This window comes from Rhinolophus sinicus, linkage group LG16 (assembly GCF_036562045.2).
Source record: "Rhinolophus sinicus isolate RSC01 linkage group LG16, ASM3656204v1, whole genome shotgun sequence".
In the NCBI taxonomy this organism is placed as follows: domain Eukaryota; kingdom Metazoa; phylum Chordata; class Mammalia; order Chiroptera; family Rhinolophidae; genus Rhinolophus; species Rhinolophus sinicus.
The window spans coordinates 34,563,111-34,589,477 of NC_133765.1; the positions used below are offsets into that span (position 1 = coordinate 34,563,111).

Below are 26,367 nucleotides of genomic sequence, written 5' to 3' on the forward strand. Positions count from 1 at the left end.
AGAGCAAATGCCCTGAGCAGACCAGAGGAGCATCACAGGAACGTCTAACGCCAGGTTCTTAAACCACAGACCATCTTTTGAATAGAATTCAAAGAAACTTAACATTTCTTTCATTTATGAATGTGCGCTACCCACTCTGCTCCTACCACGTGCTGCTATGCCTGTCCCCATCTGTGCTTCTCTAAATCATGAACCCATATTAGCTTTCAACCACCCTAACATAGTAGGGCCTCAGTATTCCTCCATATGTTAGTATATAAAAACCTTAAATGGGACCAACACAACAAACGGAATTTTTTGGAGAGTCAAAGGTCCGGGCAGGCATGGAAGGCATGTGATAGCAACAGAAGGAAGTTTGTGAGAAGCCCTTGTGAAATTTGCTCTGGGTCTAGTCCCACAACCGGTCCTAATCCAGTTTCACATGTCACTCTCATTTATGACTAATGAACTAGCCTCCACGGCTGAAAACATTAAGAACTCACTTTGGTATGTTACCCCAACAGAGAAGCTGTGTAGAATGGTAGACAGCTGAGTCGGGGTTTACCCCTTGCACTTTCAGTAATTCCTTGTGTTACAAAAACTCTAAATGTAGCCAGATTGTTGGTAGTTAATTTTGTTTAAGAAAATGTATTTCTGGTGTAGAATTTGTGATATATAGAATGTCCCCTTACCACAGATACAATAAAAGGATTAGGATCATAACTTTTTTTTTTTTCATCCTTCTTTTGGTTAGGTTATAAAATATTTTTGGGATTCTGCTCCAGTCTATTTCTAATTTTTTTTTAAAAAACTCATACTAAAAAAAATTGAACAAAAGGAAAGACAATGTTATTGTCTTTCCAGTTTATTTAGAAAGAAAAACCTAAAATATAGTGATAAGTTAGGGCTTAGAGAACCAAATCTAGACAATAATAGGTAAAATCATCTACATGAAAATCAACTCAGAGAGGTGTATGGAGATATTCTTACTAATCACATGATTTAAATTGGAAGTAATTTTTCAATACCAGTTTCAATCAATAACCAAATTATGGATGATATCAGATGGTGAATTTGCAAAAACAAAAAGTCTTTTGGAAATAGGACATCACATCAAAATTACCAATCTTTTCCTAAAGGAAAAGATTCAAAGATTTGACTCGTATCAATTTGACACTTTTGTACAACAAAAGGTATCATAAACAAGTTAATATATACATGACAAATTAAAAACAATTTTGCAGTGTACTTAACAAAAGATATGTATTTTTAATAATGAGTTCCTGTATATCATTAAGTCAACCAATAGAACAATGAGCAAAGGATATAAAGACAATTCATAGAAGAAATAAAAGTTGCCAATAAATATAAAGTATTCAAGCTGGTAATCTAGGAATGCATCCTATACACATATTTCCACAAATATTCAACGATTTACCTTTTAAAATGTTCACTGTAGCATTAACAACAAAATATTGTGAACAATATTAAGTAAAATATTGTATGCTACTGTGCAGCTATTAAGAATAATAGATTTGAAATACTGACAAGGGAAGTATAGCATAATCTCACTTTTGCTAAAACACACTCTTACGTATACAAAACATGAAAAGGAATTCTTAGTTACATGTATTTGCTCAGGACAAAGCTCTACCCAACTGTGAACAATGAACAGTGGGAACTGAAAGTTGTGAGGAAAAATCTAAAGGACTTTTTTACTTTATACTATTTTATTTTGTTTGTATTTATAAAACAAATATGTATTACATTTATACTCAGCCACAAAATCAAGAATTTCCATTTTGGGAAAGAAAAAAAACACATTTTGGCCTGGTGGGAAAAATAAATTTCAATTACACATGAAGAAAAATGGTGTGGGCTTCTCTATGGATTATTTTCCTTCAAATGTATGGCTTTGTTATTCCTTCTGTTTACAATTTAAGCAGCAAATATTTTAAACAAAGACAAATCAAGTATCTTACTCTTCATATGATTATGAAAAAGTGTAATTTAATTGCAAATGACAATGGACTAGAAATGGGATCTAATGCATAGATATTTAACATCAACTAATAGAAAGGTATGGGGATGTGAATTTTACGAGGCTATTTTCTAAATTATAACATCCACAAATTCAAAATCCAAGTGTGGGTGACAAAGACATGCTCTGCAACACTCTGATAAGGAAAGACCGCTTTCAGTTTAATCTAATCTTATATCATTTTTCCACCCAGCCCCCAGTGCAGTTATTTCTTTCGGAGACCAAAAAATATAACTTTTTTTTTTTTAAAGAAGACAGCTGTCACTTTTTCCCCCCTTTACTTCAATACTCCAATAGAAATATTCTAGCTAGATTGCTGGTGATGTAGAAAGCATGCTTGTGCAGAGATTTCTAATTTATTAAGGATACAGTAATGGCTCTGTAATTAAGAACTATTTATAAACACTTTCATAACTTAATCCTAACATTCAAAAGTGAATTTATACCATTCAGTGAAACATATATTAAGTTGAAGGAAAAAGAATTTTCCTAAATGCTGAAGAAAAAAACAGGTTGTATGGAGATGGGTGTTTGGGAACTGAGTCATGGCTTATAAGCCACTTGGGTATCCACAATTGTTACAACACCCTTGTTGGTTTTGCCTGCGGATAATTGAAGGATGAGACAGAAGGGCAAAATGATTCCAGCAGAGAACTTGGAAGAATAGAACCAACTGGGAGGAAGCCTCCTGTTGGTAGAAAGTAGACCACACTTTTGACCCCTTAAGGAAAATGCAACCTTTTGAAAAAAGAAATCGGTCATTTGGTATTTTAATAAGGGCAGTGCCGTCTTTCCACTTACCTGTTCCAGAAGATGACAAAGAGCTGGCTTTGTTTTAGCAACCTGTATATTACAATCACATTCCTTTTAACCCAAGGCAAAGATTAGAAACCGGTCCCCACCCTGCTCCAAGTCCATCCTGAAGGACCAGTGTTTGCTATGACCTCACCTACCCACACCTGGAGACCTGTCCCAGCATGGACAAGTCCAAACAATAGTTTGTTCCTCCACCCAACACTCTCTTCATAAGACTCAAGTACAGCAACCAGAATACATTTTAAAAATGGGGCACCTTCTTAAAGCAACTACTTCCCATTTTTCTGGGTTTCCTTCTGTGAAGTCTCCTCTCTCCAGTTTATTCTGAATTCTGCTTCAGGATTTCTCTTCCTAAAACACCCCCTGGATATTTTCAGTGAGGTGCGCTGCAAGATCTTTAGCAGATCCTTTTTCTTAATAAAATCCAACTCCATAGCAAAGCAATCAAGTGTTCTCAGCACCAGTGAATAAACAACCCTTTTAAGTCTTTGTTTTCTGCCATCCTGCATTTCTTGAATGTTTCTGCTTGTTCTACTTACACTATTTCCTATACATTTCAATGCTCAGTGTTATCTGTGGAAATCCTACCCACCCTTTAAGGATTCACTCAAAACTTCTCTTTCCAGAAGTCTTCAAATATCCTCCAAATTGAACACTTAAACCTGTGGCCCTGTGAATTTGAAGCCAGTCCTCCCTAGGTGCTTCTCTCATCACTCCCAAATAACCCAGGTACCTTGCCCTCCCTACATGGCCACTTAGTGAATCTTGTAACTAAGAACCGTCCCTTTTCCCACTAGTGTATAAGCTCCCCAAAGCACATTCTATCATTGTGTCCTTTTAATGCCCCAAAGCACATAGAACAATTTAACACAAGTTGTGCCCTCCATTTGTAATTGAATAAATCAAGAAGTAGGAGCCAGATTTTTGGAGAAACCAGGGATTTTTATAGAGCTGTTGACAGAGACGCAGGACAGTGGCTAAGAGCACAGATGTGGGGGTCCGACAGATCTGGATTTGGATTCACTAGGTTACTTACCAGCTGTGTGTCTTAGGCATGTCCTCTAAAAAGTGGAAGTTAACCAAACCTAGCTAATATGGTGCTTGTGAAAATGGGGTCATGCACAAAAATACCTTAACGTGATGTATGTGGCATCTGCTAAGGAGAGAACTGTTAGGTATCATTGGGATTCAAAGAAGACTCTACTAATGCAATACTTAAAGGGGAAGTTACGCGTAAGCAACCACTTCTATGATTTAGGGAACAGGCAAGTCTTTAGCTGAAGACTGGCCTTTCCATGGTCACTGCTTGAATGCCGAGAAGGCCCTTTAATCTCTCTATCCCAACAAAGTTGCCTTATGCTACATACATGACATGGCGGCAACATATTTATCCAATATAAATATAGAGGAAGAGAATGTATATAAAAGCACTATGTAATCTGCAAAGGATTACTTTTATTATCTACTTCAACTCAGAGAAAAAAAGCCAAAAGTATATGACATTTTACTCAATTTCTACCATGTTCTGAGGGCCTTGAAAATAAAATTTTTCCTTTCATCTAATTTTCCTTCCTTTTACTGCTTATAAAACAGTAAATTTGGTTACTCAAGTTCTCAGCATGAAAACTACATCTGGAATGGTAATATTTTGCGCCCTCTGCTGGCCTACGAGCAGGATAATAATACTACCTGAGACTAACAGTTCAAGATCATGTTTATTTTCATGGCCTTGACTATAAAGATGTCCTAGCATTCCACATGAAGACAAAATCTATAGTTTCAGCGCTAGCTTACAGATCTGACAATTAAAAGCAAGTTCTTTATGTCTACTTTCTATTTTTATTATCTTAGGGTTCAAATCTAGAAAATTTTTTTTGTGCAAAGCCTAGCTGCCCTCCATTAATTGTTTTTCAAAATAATTACTTTAAAAGATTCTGTTGTTTCCATATTTAAGGCTGAAATCCACTGAAAACAAGCAAATCTGCAATTCTGTATATTTCCTTTGTTGTCACTAATTTTGCAATTTACTTCCAAACTGACAGGGATTTATATACTAATTTAACTGTGAGTCACTTTTCATATTCAGAGTCTTACATTATATATATGAAAACTAATTTATTAAACCTTTGTAGACAAAGATGAACATACCTGTATGGCAAGCATATATGAAGAATGAAGTTACAAAAAAGTAAAAGTGTTATTAAAATTGATGTATGTAAATCACTTACAAAAATACCCCAAATGGGATAAAGCTGCTCATCCCTGATTTTTCTCATTTGGTTGTCAGAGTTGAAATGTGGATTTAAAATGGTTAGATTTTTTTTTTTTTTTTAAAAAGTGATATATTAAACTTATATACAGATAATTAGCAAAATGTAGAAAGGGAAAACAATGTACAAAAGACAGATAAAAACCATCACTCTTGACAGACACTCACAATCCAAAAATAGTATAAACCTTAACAAACTATCCCTAAACCAGCTCATACTTAATTCTCCCCCAAATCTTTATCAGAGAGAATAAAATATAATAAACCAGCAAGCCCAGTCTTTCCATTCTTTAAAACAGGCCTAACTTTAGCCCACAAAAAAGCCTCGGACAGATTTTTACACATGAGAGGGACAAACAGGAAGACAATTTCATCTGTCCATTTAGTACTAGTTACCAGAACAGTTAGAATTAAATAGCTCTTGGTGCAATGTCAAGCAGTTACTCGGAAGCCTTCTTGTTTTTTTGTTGGTTCCGGGGAGAGTTCTTTAACAAGTTTCTTATCCTGAGGTACATTCCTGTAGATTCCGCCATGTTCTCAAATTCAAATGGCGTTATTCCAGTTGCAAACTTGCTCATGTCGGGTATAGGACTATGAATTTTAGCGAGAGCTGAAGGACTGCTGTCCTCATGAAGGAGCTTCTGGCTGCCTCCGTTCCTAAGGTCACAGTTGGATTCGACGCCGCCATTATCCAGAAGAGAGTCTCCAGAGGCTACCTGAGCGGACTCTTCCTCTTCCTTCTGACAGAGCAACGTGGCCCCGGAATCTGGACTCGAGGGATGCTCAACTTCTGACTTCTGTGTACAAGTGCCTGGTACCTCGGGCTCATCTGGCGGCTGCTTTTCCAGGGTTTTCCCCTCGGGGACAGGGAGGTCTAGCTCATTGGGACAAGGTGAAGAGGCAACGGAATTCCCAGTTAGAGGTGTGTCCACAGGAATATCTGAATCACTGTTGACGCTCTCCGCCTGCTCGAGGGCCGCCCATATCCGCCTCTGCTGTTCTTCAAGTTCTTCCAGAGTCAGTGCGTCCTCATCCATAGCTGCCGCTGCCGTCCTGGTCTGTGGTGAGTCACTGGGAGTCAGTGGTGGGGTTCCCTTGGGGAGGGGAGGAGTCCCCCGGGCTAGTGGGGGGGGAGTCCCAGGGGGCAGTGGCGGCTGAAACTGAAAAGCTCCCCGGCTCGGAGAGCCACGCAGGACCTCTGCATCTGAAACAAGCAAACACGAGAGTTTAAGTTGTCAGAGCACGTGGCTTTACTAACATTTATTACTTGAACTCGGCTGTATTCAGATTTAGCAGCCAAAAAGAACCGGCTCGAGGGGAAGAACTCCGTGGCTCGTTGCCGCATGTCCCCAAGCCCCCTGAGAAGAGCGCCTGCAGGGAGAGCTGCAGGACCTTCTGGGGCCAGGAACTTGAACCAAAGCCTTTGGGAAATCCTTTTCATGCCATTTACATCGTTTTAGGGCCAGACGCAGAGACACAGACAGTCATTTCTAGAATGCCGCAGGACACCTGGCTGGGAATGGACCCGGCCGGACTGCTGTGTGCATGGGAGGCTGGAGGAGACAAAGCTGAGGAGACAAGTTCCGTCTCTAGTCTAGACTACTCGCCTGAGCCATGGGCTCAGGAAGCTAACTGGTCACTGCTCATCACCCTGTATGTCCCCCACACACAACAGAGCCAACCTGTCCAAAACAAAGGATCTTTTCCTAAAACCTGGACTCTTCTATTTGCTCTTCTCGTTAATGGCACCACAAGTGGTTTCTGGGTAGTCTCCCAAACAAACCTGCTCAGCATCTGAGCATCCTCACTTTCCTTCTGTCCCACCCGGGTCCTGTCTCTCTGGGTCCCACCCTTTCCTGGAGACTGTCACAGGTACTTCATTCTCTCAGGCCCATTACTGTTTGCAGGAATACTGAAGTCGCCTCTGCCTCTGGACTCATCTTCCTCATCTCTATCCTCCAGACCCTGAATCTTTCTGAAACACGGATCTGGTCCTATTAACCTTGCCACCACATTAGAAACCTCCAATGACTCCCCCTCACCTACAAAATGAAGTCTGATCTCCACTTACAAGGCCTCCTGTGACCAAGAATTTGCCTTTCCATCACGTCATTTCTTACTGCCTGGTTTCAACTCCAGCTGTCGCTGTTGCTGGCCCAGTGTTTCATGTGTCTGCATTTGCACCTCCCACTATCTCAAACGCCCTAATGCTGCTCACCTGCCTGGTAAATCCCTGAATTCACCCTGCAGGACGCAGCTCAAAGGCACCCTTGGTAAAGGCCTGACTTTTCCAGCACAGTTTCTCCTCTGAGCCACCATTAGTCTGTGATCAGCTCTGTGGCAGCAACATGGAATCCTAAGGCTCTGTGTATCCCTAGAGGCCAGCACACTTGTGTTAAAATGATGTGCCTACATCTGCGATCCCTAGTGAGGGAGCAGCCACAAAGGGCAGCAGTTATATTAGTCTTCCTGCCCAGCATCTGGTAGAAGGCTCCGAAACACGGTACATGTTTTAAAACTCTGGAAAATTCAACTGAATAACACAGAATCTTAAAAGCAACACCAAACCAGTCTGACCTTTATTGTGCAGGCAATAAGATTTATGAGGAGAGTAATAGACTGTCACTTAGATTTTAAGAAATTTCAGAGAGCAAATAATGGCTAAAAGAACTGAAAGAAAGGATTAAAAAAAAAAAAAATCTTTTGTAAGGACACCAAGAGCGATTGGGTAAGAGAAAAGCCTGAACTGAGAGGCAATTACTGGGATATGGTTAGGATTCTGGTAACTGGCTACAAACAGACGGCTGAGCTTAAGGGTGGAAGGAGCTGCAGCCGAATGAAGTTCTCAGCCACGTAATTACAGACACTGGGACCCAGAGCCTCGCTTTATCACATGGGCTGAGGTTGGCTCTAGACTGGTTAATTATATATGAAAGAGAAAGACAGGAAAAAACTGCCCCTGGGAGGCAGTTTTCTCAGACCTCACCAATCCCCTAACAAGAAACAGAAGAAAAAGCTCCCAGCACAGGCCCGAAAATACCTGCCCCTCGTGTGTGGACCTAGCGACAGAGGGGCCACCACCACAAATTCCCAAACTCCAAGAGATTGCAATTGTGTCGCAAATGGTTCAAAACACCAAGCACAGGTGGCTTTCCCCACAGGTACTCTTAAGGGCCTAAGACCTAAATTCACTTTTTATGGGGAGATTTCCCCCAACTGAACTGAAGTCATGGGTGATGGAGCCAGACAGCTGGAACTAACTAACATCCGTGAGAAAGAGACTGAGATTTTTGCCTTTACTCAGAAACCTTGGCTCCGGCCTCCGATAACAATGAGAAGTGCTGGGCCCTGGCACGTAATTTTGTCTGGGACAAGTGCTTTCGGGGAACTGCTTGTTTTCAAAACTTCTACCGTGTTTCCCCGAAAATAAGACCTAGCCGGACCATCAGCTCTAATGCGTCTTTTGGAGAAAAATTAATATAAGACCAGGTCTTATTTTACTATTAAAGACCAGGTCTTATAATATGATACGATTGATATGATACGATATATGATATAATATAATGTAATATGATATAATACCCAGTCTTATTTTACTATAAAACCGGGTATAGTAGAATATAACATAACATAACATAACATAACATAACATAACATAACATAACATAACATAACACTGGGTCTTATACTAATTTTTGCTCCAGAAGATGGTCCGGCTAGGTCTTATTTTCGGGTAAACACGGTAAGTACGTAGCAGAGGCTGCAATCACTGTATTCTATGAACGCTTTGGCCTTGACAAAAGTGAGAGTGGACATTAAAGTGAGGCCGTAGGTGCTGAAAGGCCCAGGCTGTGAACTCCACTCAGGCATCAAGAACTCCTGTGGTGGAGACTAAGCAGACCAAAAAAATTGGGAAAATGGTTTGGGGGCTTTGATTTTGGACTTTGAAGCCACTCATCAAAATAATTTGATTTTGGACTTGAATTCCCTTGGACTTGAAGGGATTTCATCTCTGACCTTTAAATTCTCCCTTAGAATTTGAAAATAGGAAATGGGGTTCACATTCAAATTGGAGGCAATTTATATTATCGGCATCTTATTATTAGAGTATCTGTATGCATTTTATTTTAATGCTTCCCTTTACTCTCAGTTCAGAACGTCTGACATGCTATATAGGACCGAAGTAACTGAGCATAATTTTGGATGGGAAATAGCACAAGGAATGAATTTGCAGTTTTAGATTCAGAGTGGCCTTGGAATTTATCCAATTAACACAAAGTTCTGATCCATTCCAGAGCCTTCTGGGGGCAAAATCTAGACTACTCGTGAGTAGTCCCATGGGGAAACGCAGAGGAGCAGTGGTTGGTACTGGGGGAAGAGGGGACTCAAAAGCTGGGTGTATGACTATCTGACACACTACTGCTCTGCTGAGAAGGCCCATCGTCACAATCCTGACTGACTGCAGGACACGTGCTTCAGCCCAGAGGGTTCAGAGAACAAAAAGCCAGGGAAGCAATGGAAGGCAAGGCCTTTATTCCATTTTGGGTTTCCAGGAGGACAGATTTCCTCGGTCTCACTTTCCTGAGGAGGAGTGATTTATTGAATTAACAGTTGGGAAGAAAACTGGGCAAGCTCTGCTTGGCTCTGCCTTCTTCCTCTTGGAATGGAGCTGCCAAAGGGGAAGACTTCCCACTGCTTGTCTGACAGCAGTGCCCCATCTGACCCAGGACTGCTGGCACGGGTTGGGTGGCTCTGCCTAACTCAGAGTCCAGCTAGCTGGCCCATTTGGCCCTCATACCCAGCTGTGTTTTCCAATTCATCTTTCATCAGTAACACTTTTATCAGTGATGCTCTGATCTTGAAGGATAAAAGATTTATTACTTAGTTCGTGCTCAAAAACTTCCTCTTTCTTACAGAACTCAGGAACATACAGATTTGTCCTACCTTCTCCACGAAATCAAAACCATGAAACGAAACCTACCCGAGTCGAGCTCCATGTCGGCGGACGAGGCTGCTGAGTCGCTTCCCTTCTGCTTCTTTGGACTAGTAGGACTGGATTGAGATGAAGACCTCTTGCTGCCAGACCTCGCACTCGGCTAACGGAGGAACCAAACCGAAGTTAGATGGGGTAGACAAAGAATGAAGCTCCACCCCTTCACTTAAACACGACAGAAAACCAATCTGGAGCTAAGTCCAGGTAACTGGTGAATGTCGCTACCTTTCCCTTTGATCGTCAGAAAGCAGAGCTTTTGCACAAAGCAGGAGAAGGCAGTAAGATGCTAATGCGTTACGACAGCCCCCAGACACACGCAGTGCGTTTCTGTAAGTGACACCCCACAGTCTCTTTACCGCTTGGAAGTTAGAAGAAAGGTAGTTGGCAAACACGTCCTTCTGCTGACAGGCCTGCATGGGTATGGAACCAAACATCCTCCATTCCTGATGATGGAAAAAGAGCGGACAAATAAATGTGCTTTGCTATTTTGCTCAAAAAAGGAGGTAAAGTGGAGGTCTCAAATCACATTTCTGCTTTCTATGTGACTTCTCCTTTTTGGGGGAATTAATGGAAATAACGGTACATTGAAAGAAAAAACAAACAACCAACGTTTCCTACGGAACGATCAGGCCTGAATACTGAAGGCCGCCTGACAAAACCCCGTGGCCCCAAGACGTTCTGCCGACTGGGAGTAGGCGTCACGGGCAGCAAGGAATGGACTCATCCAGCCTGGCTGGCTCCAGCCTCGCTCCCATCAGGCCCTCGCACGGCTCACGTGACTGCGCACTGCTCATGTCTCCTAACACACTGATTCATGCCGGGTTGTCTGTCTTCTGTTTTCTCCCTTTCCAAACTGAATACTCATCTTTAAGGTTCAACAGCCCTCGTTTCTCTCTCATGGCCAATAGCACGCTCAACAGTGATTCTCAGTATGACTCACTTTGGGCTCTTGTTAAACCTATAGATTCCAGGACTGAGTTAAGTCTAAGGGAAGGACTCACTACTGTGCATTTCTGCTGAGCAACCCAAGGGGATTGAGGGGGAAGAGGCACTGACAGTATGAACCATGCAATTTAGCCCTAATTTAGCCCATGCATTTTTTTTAAATTAGAATACCACCACCACCATCATCACCTCGGTAGTTAATTGTTGAATTTCAAAACCTAAGAGTTGGGAAGGAATAAGTGTAGAAAACCATTCTCATATAGAATGAGAAATTTTACTTTGAGGAGGATAAAAGGGGAAGAAAGACTAGTAAAAAGAATAGTATACTTAGATTTATTAAAGGCAGAAATTCATTTCCCAAGTAATTCTGTAAAGCTTATAATACTGTCTCAGAATCATCCCATAGTTTTTAAAAATAATCTTTTTAATTTTAGAACAGTTTTAGATTTACAGACTCTAACCATTCTATTTTAGCTCCTTTTCTTAGAACAGATAATCAGAAAAAAACTGGTGGATTTTTTTCCTGCTGAATACAAGATTTCACTTAAGATTCTAGTCAATATAAAGGAAATTAAAAAGTTAAACACATACGTAACACATTTACATCTTTATGTAGCAGTAATTGGTACATAAGCTAACATTTAACAATCTACATAATAATGTTACACCTCAGAAGAATAAAAGCACAATACACTTACGTCTGGAATTCCTCTGGGAGTAGATATATTAAAACCTGGATAGTTTACCAATTTCGAGAGATCATAAGTGACACTTTGATTCTGTTGTATTTCTCCAGCTCCTGTTTCCCCATCAGCACCATCTATTACAGACATGAAAAGAGTTAATATTGCTAGATGTCAATATCAATCTCTCTCCAGATCAAAAATAGACCTGGAAAGTGCTTATACACATGGCAAGAGAATTATTCTGAGAATAGCTTTATTTAGAGTTTGTCTGAACCATTAGGGTAGACTTGTTAAACAATGTGAACATACTACTTTGATAAAATATTTAAAATCTTGGAAACTATGGTTCTTTTGTGGGTTGCTTAAAAGCCTGTTTTGTACTGATCATATGATTTGCCTCATGCTGTAGTTCAATGCTTTTTAAAGAAGCATTTATAGAACATGTACTATGTACCAGATAGTGTTCTCTTTGCAGGTAGTGTCTTAAATAGTTTACAAGTAGCAAAATTCACTTCAACTTCGTAATAACCCTAAGAGATACATACTATTAAAACCACTTTACAAATGAGAGTAATCTTTAAGGGATACTTGGGAAGTTCTTTACTATTTTGAAAACTACTAAATAAATCACATATTGATTTTTCTAGTCCTATAATGTCTACATACCTGAGGTAATCAGTTTATGAAAAGTTTCTCTTTATATAAGTATTCTGGCTAAGAAGCCAAGAAGTAATGAAAGAATGAGAGTATAACTATTTTGCAACCCATTATTAATTAATGGATGGATATAGGCAGTGACCACCAGTGACTGGTCCCATCACAATTCACAGGAAATAAAGAGAGATAGAAGAATGTGCTAAAATGTGGGGATGCATTGGCAAAATCCTGCAAACTCTAAAGGACAAAATATGCAGTTTTGTTAAAAACAAGAAAGGAAACCTCTAAATTAAAAGAGATTTAAAAGACTCTCAATCATCTACAATCTTTTGTCCAAAGAATCCCTATTTAAACAAATAAGCTGGAGAAAAAAAAGAGAGTTTGAATGTTAGCATGACTTGGAGATATATTAAAAGGACTGTGAGAAATACCTCTTTGGTATTATTTGAGAAGTGGGGGGCTTGGTAAATTTTTAAAAATATTTTTATTTTATTTTTCTTAACTTTTGTATATTTAAGTGTGTTTTTCTAGGACCCATCAACGCCAGGTCAAGTAGTTGTTTCAATCTAGTTGTCGAGGGCACAGCTCACAGTGAACCATGTGGGGATCGAACCGGCAACCTTGGTGTTAAGAGCACTGCGCTCTAACCAACTGAGCTAACCGGTTACCCTTAAAAATATTTTATATAAATAAGTCCTCAGAGAAAACGCAGAGCGCTGCTTCATCCATCTGGGTTTCTTTCCTTTTTCTTTTTTTCTTTTTAATTTAAGATCAATGGTATCATAATATGTAAGTTATCCAGAAACTTGCTTTATACTCAGTATTGCGCAGTCTTGGCTGTGTCAGCTCATTTACGGATTTACTCCGCTCTTTCAACATAGTAGGGATTCTACAGCCCAGATCTACCGTGGTTTACTTAGCCATTCTCCTTTAGGGCCTTAACGTTGTTTTTAATGTTTCACTATCATATTCAAAGCAAAAACACACACACACATTGCCCTGTGCACACGTGTGAGTATTTCTCACACGTAGTAGTAGATACCTAAGAGAGCAATCCTAGATTATAAGAGGGTTTATGTATTCTAAACTTGATAGGTCTCCTGCCAACGACGGATACATTTCTGTTACTGAGAAAGGCAAGAACTTATGACCACTAGCTAGAGTTGATACTTTGGCCTAGGAAGTCATTGAGCAGGTCGGTCCAGAAAACCATGTGATAATTCTCAATGAAGTTTTTAGTTCCTTCCTTGTAAAACAAAGGAAACACCACCATGATATTTTTGTTAGCACACAATAAACAAGCCAGCCATTCCTATCACATTTTATTGTGATCCTTTAGTTAAAAGAAAACACTGAAGGTGACTTATTGAACCTAACATACCATACCTTTGCCATCGTAGAGTGCAAGCCCTGAATGCTCCAGTTCAGCCTCTTTGAGCCACCCCGGGGGGTACCCTAGCTGGCGCATTCGGTATATAAAAGGTGGGAGACTCTTGTCCGTCACACCCAGTGCATCCTGAAGTTCCTCACTAAGTAAAAATATAAAGGAAAGGAAAAGACTGTATTCTTGTTTGGATGAACACACATACTGTTCTGATGTTTTAAACCAATTCTGCATCTTACATTACACAGCCTGTGGCATGGTGCCTATTAAACACATAGCTAAGAGTTCAATGAATGTTTTTGAATCCATCGATATATATTATCTAGAGCCTGGTTAGAAAACCTTATGTACCGATAATTACCCTGAAGATACGCAAAATGTTCCAAATACTTGGGAAAGAGAAATGACATTCCATGCTAAACAAACAAGAGGTACCTAATAACTCCCGGCTTGAATCTTCCAAATCTTTCTTCCACTTCTTCTGCATGGTATCGCTGCTGAAAATTCTGATTGTTTGTCTCACCACAGGCATCCATGAATTCTTTTCTCTTTTCACTTATTCGAGCAGCATTCCGAGGCTAAATTGTAATGCATTCAAAAAGAATGATAGTAAGCACTTTAGAAACATTTCAGAAATTAATATAAGCACTTTGTTAGGTCAAGCAAACAGATTCCTGCTGTTTTAATATATTAGAATAAGTATAAAAGAGGGTGGCTATTTTAGAAAAAATATGCAAATTAAAGCAGTCACTTTAATTTCTTATGACCTCAGTATTATCATAACATAAAATCAAGTTTTCAGAATAAGCTGTCTAATAATTAATTCCCATAATGTTTCATTCATCTCAAATACAGAGAGCACTATAATAAATTCTTTTAAAAATCTAATGCCTTAAAATTTAAATCCAAATTCAAGGATTACAGGAAAGTAACACATGAAACTTTTTCACATCACACAATGCCATAACTAGGCTGAAAACATTAGAAAGCTCTGGTTGAAAGGTATTTTATGAGAAAAATTTACCATTGGGCAATCTTTCATTTGATGTTCTTCAGAACCACAATTGAAACAGTGAGGCTTTGGCCTATTTAGTCAAAAAACAAAGATTTTCATAATGTAAATGAAAATATAAAAGCAAATCAATGAAATTCTATATGACAACAAAGTGTATCAGCGAGAAGAAAGCACATAGATTACTAAGATCCACAATGGGGACATTTTCACCTCCTTGTACTCAGTGATTAAACAAATAGCTTTTATCAAGAGCCCTATGTTCCCGACTGATCTGTTGCCTCTGAGTTTTGTTGGTGGTTAGCAACAGAAGAACCATAGCAAACAGATCGTATTTCCTTTAGGCAACATAGAAAGGGGCAGATGGTTTCAAGACAACAATCAAATTGACAGCAACAATTAAACTTTTCCACCCACCCAGGCACATTAGGCACAGACCAATGAATTCCAAAAAACAGACGATCAACTTAAACATTTAAGATATGTCTATATATTGAAATTATAGCTTAATCTGTAACTTAGAGTAAGCCAGCAATAAAGAATATTAACTTCTCAAGCTACAACAGTTTATGGTTTGGTTAAGAAAAAAAAGAAGAAAACACAGACAACGCCCCACACAAACCTTTTGGCCTTTACTTGTATTTCTTGCCCTTCTAGAGAAACAATGTGGCTGAAGACTTGCTGGTACCTTTAGTGAGTTTTATTAAGGAATAGTTATCATAGTCTGCAAAATTTGGTAAATTGTTTTAAAGGTGAACTTAATGGCAAGATGCATAAAAGATCTTCATTCACTATGTAGGATACTTGGGTATTTCCCATCCTTCGGTAAGCTGAGGGTTTTCATTTAGTAGCGGTTGCCCCAGTTTATCAAGGCAAAAATTAGTAAAATACAGGACACTTCCTATAACCTGTAGAAAACAAGTCAAAAAATAATGCTATTTAGTAGGGGGGGAAAAGACATTAAATAATATAAGACTACAATTAACTTAACAATTTATTTCTGGATGAAGTTATTAGAAAGAATAATTAACTCCGTAGTTAAAGGAGCCAGGTTTTGATGTGTTAGGTAAAAGCTACCTCTTTAAGTTGCCCTATAGACTCCTGTACCATTACTGTCAGCTGCACTCTCTCCAGACTAAAAAAATAAAAACTTGTCAGCAAATCTCACATTTCCCTCCAATTCCCCACTTCTTTGCTTCCTTTGCAGCAAGTTGTCCATATTTATTGTTTCCATTTCCTTTCCTCCCAGTCTTTTCCCCTCCATATTTTTTGGAAATTTTTCATACAGAAAAGTTGAAGAAATGGGACAATGAACACCCAAACACCAAGTCTACTCCATCTAGATTCAACAACTGCTGACAGTTTTGTATGCACAGCTGTCCTTCCGTAAGCGTGCGCGCGACGAGAGCACACATACACTTTATACTGAGCCATGTAAGCAACATAAGTCCACTATCATCATAGTCTAAGCCATATTTTCTCTTCCTGAGGTTAATACAATAACTTCCTAACTGGTTTCCAGCTTCCACACAAAACCAGCTACAGATGATTTTCATGATACTTCATCCTGAAATATTTCAGTGTGAGCCTTCTCAGAATAAGAACATTCTCCTGCAAAGCACAATCCCATTGTCACACCTAAGAAAATCAGTAATTCCTTAATGTCATCTATATCCAATCTATACTGTTTTCCCCAACTGTCCCCAAAAGGCCTTTTCCCTCCAACGCATGATCTGATTAAGGTTCACGTGTTAAGTCTTTTTTAGTCTCTTTTCATCTAGAACACCCCCCCTCCTTTTTAAATTAAAACGACACTGCCATTCTCTTGAACATCTCCGGTAAGGCTTCTTTCTCTTCCTAACATTGCATTAGACAGTGGGGCTCCCCAATGACCCCCATGCCGCCAAATTCAATGGACGGTTCTCAGTCTTCATCTTAACCTATCAGCGACAATTGACACAGCGGATTCCTCCTTCCTTCTAGAAACATCTTTTTCCCCTGGCTTCCAGAACACCATTCTCCTGGTTTGCTTCCTACCCTGCTGACCGATCCTTCTCAGTCTTCTTTGCTAGATGCTGCTCATCGTTCCATCTTCCGTGAGGCTCAGGCCTTAGTCCTCTCTACTGTCACTCTCTAGTGATTCCAGGTCCACAGTATGAAACAATTTATATGCGGACAACCCCCGCCATGTCCAGTACTGACCCCCCCCTACACTCCAATCTTGGATATGCAAGTGCCAACTTGACAGCTCTCCCTGGACATGTAGGAGGCCTCGCAAACTCACCTATTTAAAGCTGCACTGGATCCCTAGTCCCCCGAAAACCTGCTCCTTCCTCCAGTCTTTCCCATCACACAAAGGCAGCGACATGCTCCCAGTTGCTCAGGCCAAGAATCGGATTCATTCTGACTCCTCTCTCCTTCTCATATTCTACCTCCAGTTCATCGACACATTTGCTCAGTTCTACTTTCAAAGTATAAGCACTTCTCCCCACCACCACGACCACCTTGGTCTAAGCCATCCTTTTCTCTCACCTGAGATGAATACAATAACTTCCTAACTCGTTTCCAGCTTCCAGATGCAACCAGCTATGGACTCTTCCACACAGAGCCAGTTCTTTTAAAAAGCAAGTCATATCATGTCACAGTTCTACTTAAAACCCTCCAGTGGCCTCTCATTGCCCTCAGAGTAAAATCCAAAGTCCTCACTATGGCCTATAAGGCAGCATAAGGATTCAGGTCATGCGCTCCGCAGTCAGAAGGCACGGATCCAAACCCTGGCTTTGCCATTTACTAGCTAAGGGACCACCGGCAAGCTGCTTAGCTTTCCATGTCTGTTTCATCTTTTGTAAACTGAGACTAAAATAGTACCTTCACCAGTAGTACCTGTAATGAGCTTACAACAGCACTGGCTACATAGTGAGCAATATATGTTCGCTTCTGCCTCAGGGCATCTGAGGAACTTACTGTTCCTACTGCCTGGAATGTTCTTCGCTCACACTGCAGGCTGGCTCACTCTCACCTCACTACACTCACGCTATGGCTCAGACAGGCTGTCACTAAACACTCACCATACAAACCTAATACCCCAAGGTTACTCTCTAACTCCTCACCCCACTTTATTTTCCTTCTGAGCACTGCCTTCCCCCACTAGAATATAATTCAATGACGGCAGGGACTTTTTACTTTCTTCATTGCTATGTCCCTGGAACCTACAGCATTTAGTAAATATTTATTAGTACCTATTAAAGAACAATTAACAAATATGCAAAATTGCCAGTTTCCAAGCAGGTGCCAGAACCTCAGGTTAGAAGGGAAATGGGAAGTGATCTAGTTCAAATTCAGAAATCTTTCTTCAAAGTGCCTGATAGCATCTCAGTCTTCATTTGATTCCAGCAACATGGAATTCACTTTTTTTAAAAAATGAGACATACCACTTCATTTTTCACATCTCTGATAGAAATTTCCACTTTCTAAAAGTTGAGTCGCAATGTGCCTCTTTGTACTCAATCCGATCACGGGTCCTAGTCCTGTCATAGGGTGCTACATAAAGTGATTTAAAATGATACCTTTGCAAACAATAGCCTTTTATCACATCTACGGATATGTGATGTGCCTTCTAAATCTTTGCAATAAGATTTCTGGATTCTTCACCATCCCAGCAGCCCCATGTCTTTAAGATCGTGGTAGATCAATGGGGCACAACACTTCATAAACATAAAAACTAGTCTTCCTTTAACAGAAGCCAGAATTACATCATCTTCAAAAAATTGTAAGTTGCAAAATTACACCACTCTATTGTATTGACACTGCTGAATTTTGCAAAGGTACTGAAAGGCTTACATGAAGGTTCATCCCCATTAAGCTTTTTCTACTATTTTTCACCCATTGAGTCTGGCAACATTTTAAATTTCATATCTGCCATCTGTTATATTAGCTATTTATCCCTCTCAGCTTCAACAAGCATGTTTTCTGTATCTTCATCCAGGTTCTTGAAAATAAACACAAACAGGTTCATCAGGGCAAAAATAAAGTCCTCCAAACAATGTCTATTGTGCCCCAGGTCCCAATAAAGTAGCTGTTAAAAAACAAACTATAATATTTAGAGGCTGAAATCTACATTGTTGTTCATAACAGACTTAATAAAAGAATGTGGGGGTGGGCAGATGGCTGGGTTGGTTAGAGTGAGAGCTCTCAAAAGGTTGCCGGTTCAATTCCCACATGGGATGGTGGGCTGCGCCCCCTGCAACTAAAGATTGAAAACGGCAACTGGACGTGGAGCTGAGCTGCGCCCTCCACAACTAGATTGAAGGACAACTACGTGGAGCTGTTTATCATTTAAATGCCACCAAACTGACATAGGCTAGGAAACACGTATCTGCAGAATTCTAAAGCTAAAATGTCCAAACTTACACTAAAAGCTTCCTTGTTGTTTGTAACAGCACAGGATTCTTCCACTTTATGGTCCTCTTCTAGCATAACACTGGATGGCTAATGCAAAGGAAAACACTCATTACAAAGGGTAACCAATTTTTAACTTTAAAATCCAAATATTAGCAATTTGAATACACTCAGTTTTCTAATACATACCATTAAAGTATACAAAAATTTGAATTCATTGTCATAATTAGAGTAAGGTAGGTAGGAATGGCTATAAGAGAAATTTCACATATTGGAAAATTAAAAATTCAAAAAGATATGAAAATAGCATCTTATGAAGGTGATGGGATTAAGAAGTACAGTTGGTAGATACAAAATAGTCATGGGGATGCAAAGTACAGAGGAGGAAATATAGTCAGTAATTTTGTAATAATTATGTATAGTGTCAGGTGGGTACTAGACTTATTGGGGGATTACTTCGTAAGTTATATAAATGTCTAACCACTATGCTGTACACCTGAAACTAATATAATATTGAATGTCAACTGTAATTGAGAAAAAAGATAGCATCTTCTGAAGCATTAGCATACACTATGACTTTTGTGTTAATGAATATCAATTATGGAACTTTCAACACTTAAACTGGCAAGGTAGACTTTTAGTTTATCTTGAAATCAGATAACCAGAAAGATTAAAAAATACATAACCCTATATTACCGGTCAATACTGAAAATATAATCCTCACAGACCTCAAGCCACAAAAATTCTGAAGTGTACTTGAATCAAACATTTAATAATATTTAGTATGGTTTTTATTAAATGTTATTTATCATTTCCTGAATCTTTAAAAATTGTATATGATAGGTGAAAACTAAAGGTGATAAAAAATTTAGTTAATCAGAATACTCTGTTCTCTAATCTCAGAGGATAAACAGCTAACGATCCTTATTCAAGAGATTCTACTTACCTTAATTTTTAATTTAAAAAAAGCCCAAAAAACATAATTCTGATTTAACATAAATCCACGCTCTAATATTCACTTAGCGAAATTTCTCAGATTTGTTTGGGCATGCTATTGATTTTCTTTTTAAACAAGTAGAAGAGAAAAAAAGGATAGCACGTGAACATGTTGGTTTTAGATAAAAAGAATCCATCTTTTATAAACCCCAGAAATAGATATTTTTTATTTGACCTAAAATTAATCTTCTACTCCAAACCTCATGTCCAAGTTAGGAAATGGAAAAAAGAAAAAGCCTTTGAGTGTAGCCAGGTCTGAGTATTCCCCAGAGAAAAGAAACCACAGTCCAAAAGAAAGCCCCAAGGCTGCACTGGGCAAACTGGAGAAAGAAGCCAATGGAAGGATGGGAGGGGAACAGACAATCTTATCATTTTGGTTTCGATTCAAGAGGATCCCCATGGCCTAATAATTAGCAGTGAAAAGGATAACGGACTCATCTTAAAGTCTCTTAAATTTGACATACCTGGGGCAAAAGATTAAAGGAAGTCTTTTCCACATCATTTTTCTGCTGTTCCTCAAATCTTCTTACTAAATTTGATACAAATTCCTCTATTTCTTGATGAAAATACCTGCAAAGGAGGACAAAATGGTCAGAATCCAGACAGAGTAAAACATTGAACAGACTGAAGTCTTATGCATGATTACAGTCACAGTGTAACTTTTGTCATTTTGTTTTTCAGAGGTTTAGCAAATCTCTGATTCCTTGTTAACACTAGGGGATCTATTCCTTAGGAAAAGACACACATTGTTGCCAAGTTAAAATGATTATGATACCCTAACATAGTGGCTGGCATAAAACAGTTGGCAAATACTTGTGCTAAGAATAAAATGGATTTCATTTATAAACTTTATGTATTCAACTTTTGAATACACATGGAAATGGTTTGAAATCCAAAAGATATCCAAAAGAAGTGAAAAGGTTACATAATGAAAAGCCCCCTTCCTCCCGGCTCCGGCTGGCTTCCTATTTCTGCCAAAGACTCCACTGCATCCAGGCTCCCACGCCCGCCTCCCAGAGACTCTCTGCATATATAAGGAAACAGCTATGTAAATATTAAACTGGAAAAAAAGACAATCAAAATATAATGTAAGAAAAACTACTGAGGTCTACTTTCTCCAGCTTTCCAGGTCAAGAACCACATTCATCGAATGTTCTTCAGTGCCCAGTTCAGGAGGTGCCAAAGGAGCCCGGGTTAGGCTGCAGTTGGGCAGGCAACCTACTCCTCACAGACTCGATGACCGATCCGGTCTCTTTAGCTCTGACATTCTAGGATTTCTGCAGGTGAAACACCAGATGCAGAAGTTAGGCTATGAGCTAGAGGAGACACTGATTCTAACGTGACGGTGATAACAGTGCTGGAACCTAGCAGTGCCCAGCACCTTGCTGCTGCTGCTACGCTCACCATCAGCTGGCTCAGCCCTCAGAGCCTCGGGCTCCTTGTGCTGAGACAGAGCAGGCAGTGCGCCTGCCACCCAGGTCCTGCTCTCTATGTTCCCTTTACTGTCGTAACTTCGGCCAGCACGTAAAATAACAATATGGTGAAGTGACATGGGAGGGGGCAAGCAACTAACTGAAATGTCTATGACGGTGCCGTGAGGAAGGGCCTGGGCACAGAATCACATCAGAACATTCTAGCAAGCACTGCAGGAATGTGCTGTCACACTAGAACCAAAAAAGCTGGAAGGCTTTTTGCACAGGTCTAGTTTTGTTATTAGAAAAAAATGTGTGGGAAAGCTTCGAAGCTAGGCAATGAAAAACTTCCGTTACCTGATCTGGGCTTGAGCTCGCTAACATTATTTATTGTTGTGATGACAGTGGTTTTTAAATTTTTTATTAGACGCTATTTATCGGGCTTTTACACGTGCTTATTTAGTTGCCTACGAGGTGGTTACTGTTAGTATCCTGTTCTCCAGTGAGGAAACTGGGATGACCTGCCCAGGTTCACAAAGGTAGCAAGTAGGAGTCCAGATTCAAATTCAAGTTTACAGGACTCTAATATCCTTGCTCTCAATCAGGATTCCGTAAATTTTAAGTAAAAGAATAAGGATTGGTAATGTACACATGAAAACAGCATCCTGATAGAAGACATTGTTTCATAAACACATGAATTCATTACATTTAGAAAAGGGAAAATGACTTACTTTGAAATAACATTGTTCATAAATAGAATCTGTAATAAAGGTCCATCTAATTTAGTGTTGTTCACCAATATTCCACTAAAACAGAAGTTAAAAACATTCTTAGAGGACTTAAAGTAAAACTTGCATACGTATATATAAACACATAACCTGATAATTCTTAAGTACCAAAGATCATAAAATATTTTACAAATAAGATCAAGAACCAAGAACTCCAGTTTTCTCAAGAAAAGTCTGTTTCACCACTTTTACCTACTCTAATGGTTTAACGGAGGTATCCCTTACATATTTTAAAAAAATATTTCACACACAACTAGTTAATCTTTCAGTTTTCAACCCCAAAGTTTCTTTACCTAATGGTTGTTTCTTTACAAATGGGAGAGGTGGGGACAGCCAGGGATGTATAGACCAGCAGGTTGTAAGAATATATTTCTAAAATAATCAGAATGAATTTGGCTTGCAATTATGTAGAAAAATGAAACCCTTTATAAATTAATGGACAGGCTCTTTTTGGAAGGTAGAGCATACTGCACTAAATATCTCAAATCCAAGATTCTAAAGTAGAGATGTAAAAAGCATCTATTCTTGGATTTGACTTTCAAATACTGCAAAAAAACAGAACTGGGATGCAGTCTGGACATCTGCAATATATCCCATTGGCAACCTGGGACCAGCTGAATCTGTTTCCTCCTCACCTGCCTCACGTTCCTCTACTTGTACAGCATGTGAAATACGTCAGTCTGTATTTGGAATTGTTCTCATCAAGTAGGGAAATAAAACTGAAATATGACAAAGTTCAGAGATTTGTTTCAATTTGAGCAAACTTCAGCTTTTAAAAATACATCATGTTTTTAAAAACCCCATGCAATGGCATGGTCCTTGGTTGGAGTCTAGTTTGAGCAATTAGCTCAGCTCTAGACATTCTGTTGGGGACATTTGAATATGGACGGAGTTGGGAATGTTATTAAGGAAATCATGTCAATTGTTAGGTGTAATAACGGTGATGTGGTTAGGCACGAAAAAGTATTTTTAAAAAAAGATACGTGCAAAAATATTTGGGGTAAAATGTGTATAGGGGTTTAGAAGAAGGAAATATGTTAAAATATTGTTAAATGCAAATGATGATAAACTGGGTATTAATTGAATTATTTTTCCATGTTCTTTGTGTGAAAATTTTCATAATATGAAGTAAAAAAAAAAAAAAAAAACCAACCATAATATTTATTGACTAAAAGAGGAGAAACTTATGATCATGATGGTTCCAAAGTAAGGATTAAACAAAGAGACTTGGGGTACAAATTTTATCTAACTAACTTTCTTTTTCTTCTTTTGTTCTCTGTAGAATGCTTTACCAGCCTGACAATATGCAAGGTACTACTCCTAACAAAATTTTATTCCTTTTTCATGATACTAATAGTTTTTATAAATTGGCAAAGCCTACAATGCTACAATCATTTGAAACTCAGGTGATTATAACCCATTTTTAAATAAAAATTTAATGTTTAAATAATCAACTTTATTGGAAAACATGTTTCTCAAAATATCTTTAAACATATAAAAATTATGATTTCTGAGGAATCCTAGTTATAGCGAATATATTTATTAACTAACTAAAAGTGAGTTTAGAGCCGCAAAGTGCTCTCACATACAGGAAGGAAGGTAGAGCATGGGGAAGTTATTCTGAAATATGCCTAAATTCTAAAATTTTAAACCTTTAGTCACCAATGTAGACAGTTACTCCAGCTGGTACCAGGTAAAGAAAGTCCACATGAAACTGCATTTATGGTAGCCCCCGATTTTGCAAGCTTTAAAATAACACTCCATATAAAAATTTTGTAATTTGACAAGTATTTTAGATTTAGTTAGTGATCTGTTAGACAAATTTATAGTAAGAGGTAACTGCATTTAACCTTCCAAAAATCAGATGTCTGAATGCACTCACTGTACTACTTTTCCCCAGGTACTTTTCCCCAAATCAAGTACTAACTCTTCTAAAATGCTGTATCTTGCATTATTTCTATTTATGAACCCACTTTTTTTCTGGATTGTATTTCACAAATATTTTCACCCAATACATCAGCTTAATGCAGTTATGAGAATTCAAGTTTTACCTCCACAAGTTAAAAATAAAGGATCATTACTCTGATTTATTCAGAGTATGAAATGATATAAAAGTGCTTGCTTCAGCAGCACGTATACTAAAAATGATACAAAATCCTAAACACCCTTTTTACAAAGAAATTATGATTAAATATTAATATCACGATAAAAAATAATGGACAACTATGGTGTAATTTCAAGATCTCATACCTTGGTCGAGTCAGAATGTTCAATTTTCTTCTAAGTTCTTGATGTTATTACTTGTTAAGGAGGATAAACCCTCATTAAACAGAATCATGAAGATCATAAAATCTGACCGCTAACTGACTCTTCAACTACTAACTTACACCAAAAGGGTGTCAGAATGTTGCAAGAAGACACACAAATATTTTGAAGATGACACACTTACTGAGCTTCTGTTTTGTTGCAGGGCTAGGCATTTGGACCTAAAAATTAAAATCGAGTTGTCATCCCTTCCAACATAGACATTTATTTCTAAGATATGGTCATGTAGTTCAAAAGAGACTAACAGACTGAACCAAAAACGTCATTCAAACAACAATGTCCCAACAAAAGTTAAGCAGTCATTCATTTAAGACATTTTTCAAAGTCAAAAGCATCATGATGTGTGTGTGATAAAGTGAATGCAGTATAACAAACTGTTCCCTACCGAAGAATCTAGGATGGAATCTATGAATGTTCACTGCACAATCTCTCTTCAACTTCTCTGTATTTGAAACTTTTCATAATATAGTGGGATAAGGCAGCATGAAAAAAATCACTTTGAAAACCTATAAACGTGATTTACCAACCGCTTTCAGGGGGTCTTCACAAATTTTAAAAGGAAAACTACCCAAACCAAAATTACCTGTATACATAGTAAACACACACACACCAACAACTCTAAGTAAGAATGTAAATAAACATACTAACAAGTCTTGCTAGAAAGGCTGTAATCATGTAACTAAAGGCAAATGGAAACTTTGGCGCTTTCCCCAAAGCTTTGCAACGCACCTTCACCTCGCAAGCTATTTCAAAGTGGAAGAACTGTAAAATGAATCCCCAATCTTAATCAAGTAATTATCCATTTCTCTTGGCACCCCTGGAATCCTTGAGACCCCCAACTCTCCATCCTAGGACCACCAGCTTTTGCCTAACCATAGAAACAGATCTACGCCAGTCTAAGCATCCGGTATCTCCTAATATACAACTTTAACGGGACCGCGTCAACTTTAGCGCGGCTGCAAAAAATGAAATCGATGACTCCAAAAAGGGGGGAGAGAAGTGGTAACCAGTCTACAATCTGACAGTTGAAACAGTGTGAAATCACCCTAACTACCCGCTACAGGCTGGGTCACGGGAGGAGGGAATCTAGTCCAGGAAACGGATCCCAGAAGCGGAGAGATCTGCGCCGAGGCCCCGGGGGCAGCTCACGCAACCCGAACCCCAAGATTCTCAGCCCGCCTGTGGGGCGAGAGAAATTACTTCGAATTCCGGCCCTCGTGGAATTTCCGCCGGCGCCCTCCAGGGCACGGCACCCACCACACGCCCGGTGACAGGGCCCAGCGGGCGGGAAGGATATTCTCGGCGCGGAGCTGCTCGATGGTTTCCTCGCACTGCCGAAGCCGCTCCCGCAGCTCCGCATCGCCAACCCCGTTCCCGTTCTCCTCGTCGCCGTCGTCGTCCTTGAAGCGGGTGTGAACGGGCTTCGGAAGCGACTCCTCCGGATGGTCAAACGCCTCGAACAGCTTTAAGTCGCCAAAATCCACCTCCGCCGCCATTTTGGGCTGTAGGGAAGATTCGGGATGGGGCGGAGCTGGCCACCCGGCCGAGGGCGAAGGTTTTAGGTCGGCACCGCTCCTTAGGGAGCTGAGCCACCCAGTAAGGTTTTTTTCCGAACATAGGCCGCGGAAGCAGCACAAGGGGCGGTTCAGTCCCGAGAGACTACAAC

General features: G+C 39.4%; 1 protein-coding gene across 2 annotated transcripts; it reads right to left on the reverse strand.

The window, feature by feature from the left end:
* Positions 1 to 4,931: 4,931 nt before the first annotated feature.
* On the reverse strand, positions 4,932 to 26,355 carry ZCCHC8 (zinc finger CCHC-type containing 8). 2 transcript variants are annotated; one of them, XM_019733937.2, is made up of 14 exons: positions 25,999 to 26,355; positions 24,627 to 24,669; positions 22,320 to 22,394; positions 20,641 to 20,746; positions 19,193 to 19,270; positions 15,587 to 15,690; positions 15,405 to 15,470; positions 14,795 to 14,855; positions 14,206 to 14,348; positions 13,773 to 13,915; positions 11,742 to 11,863; positions 10,455 to 10,541; positions 10,087 to 10,201; positions 4,932 to 6,309 (listed from the first exon to the last, which is right to left on the reverse strand). In XM_019733937.2, exons 1-14 carry the CDS (start codon positions 26,195 to 26,197, stop codon positions 5,546 to 5,548), a joined length of 2,106 nt encoding a protein of 701 aa, XP_019589496.2. In that variant the 5' UTR covers positions 26,198 to 26,355; the 3' UTR covers positions 4,932 to 5,545. The 2 variants fall into 2 exon arrangements, with proteins under 2 accessions (XP_019589496.2, XP_074177700.1); XM_074321599.1 differs by lacking the exon at positions 22,320 to 22,394 and having other exon boundaries at positions 5,398 to 6,309; positions 24,627 to 24,667; positions 25,997 to 26,341.
* Positions 26,356 to 26,367: the final 12 nt, after the last annotated feature.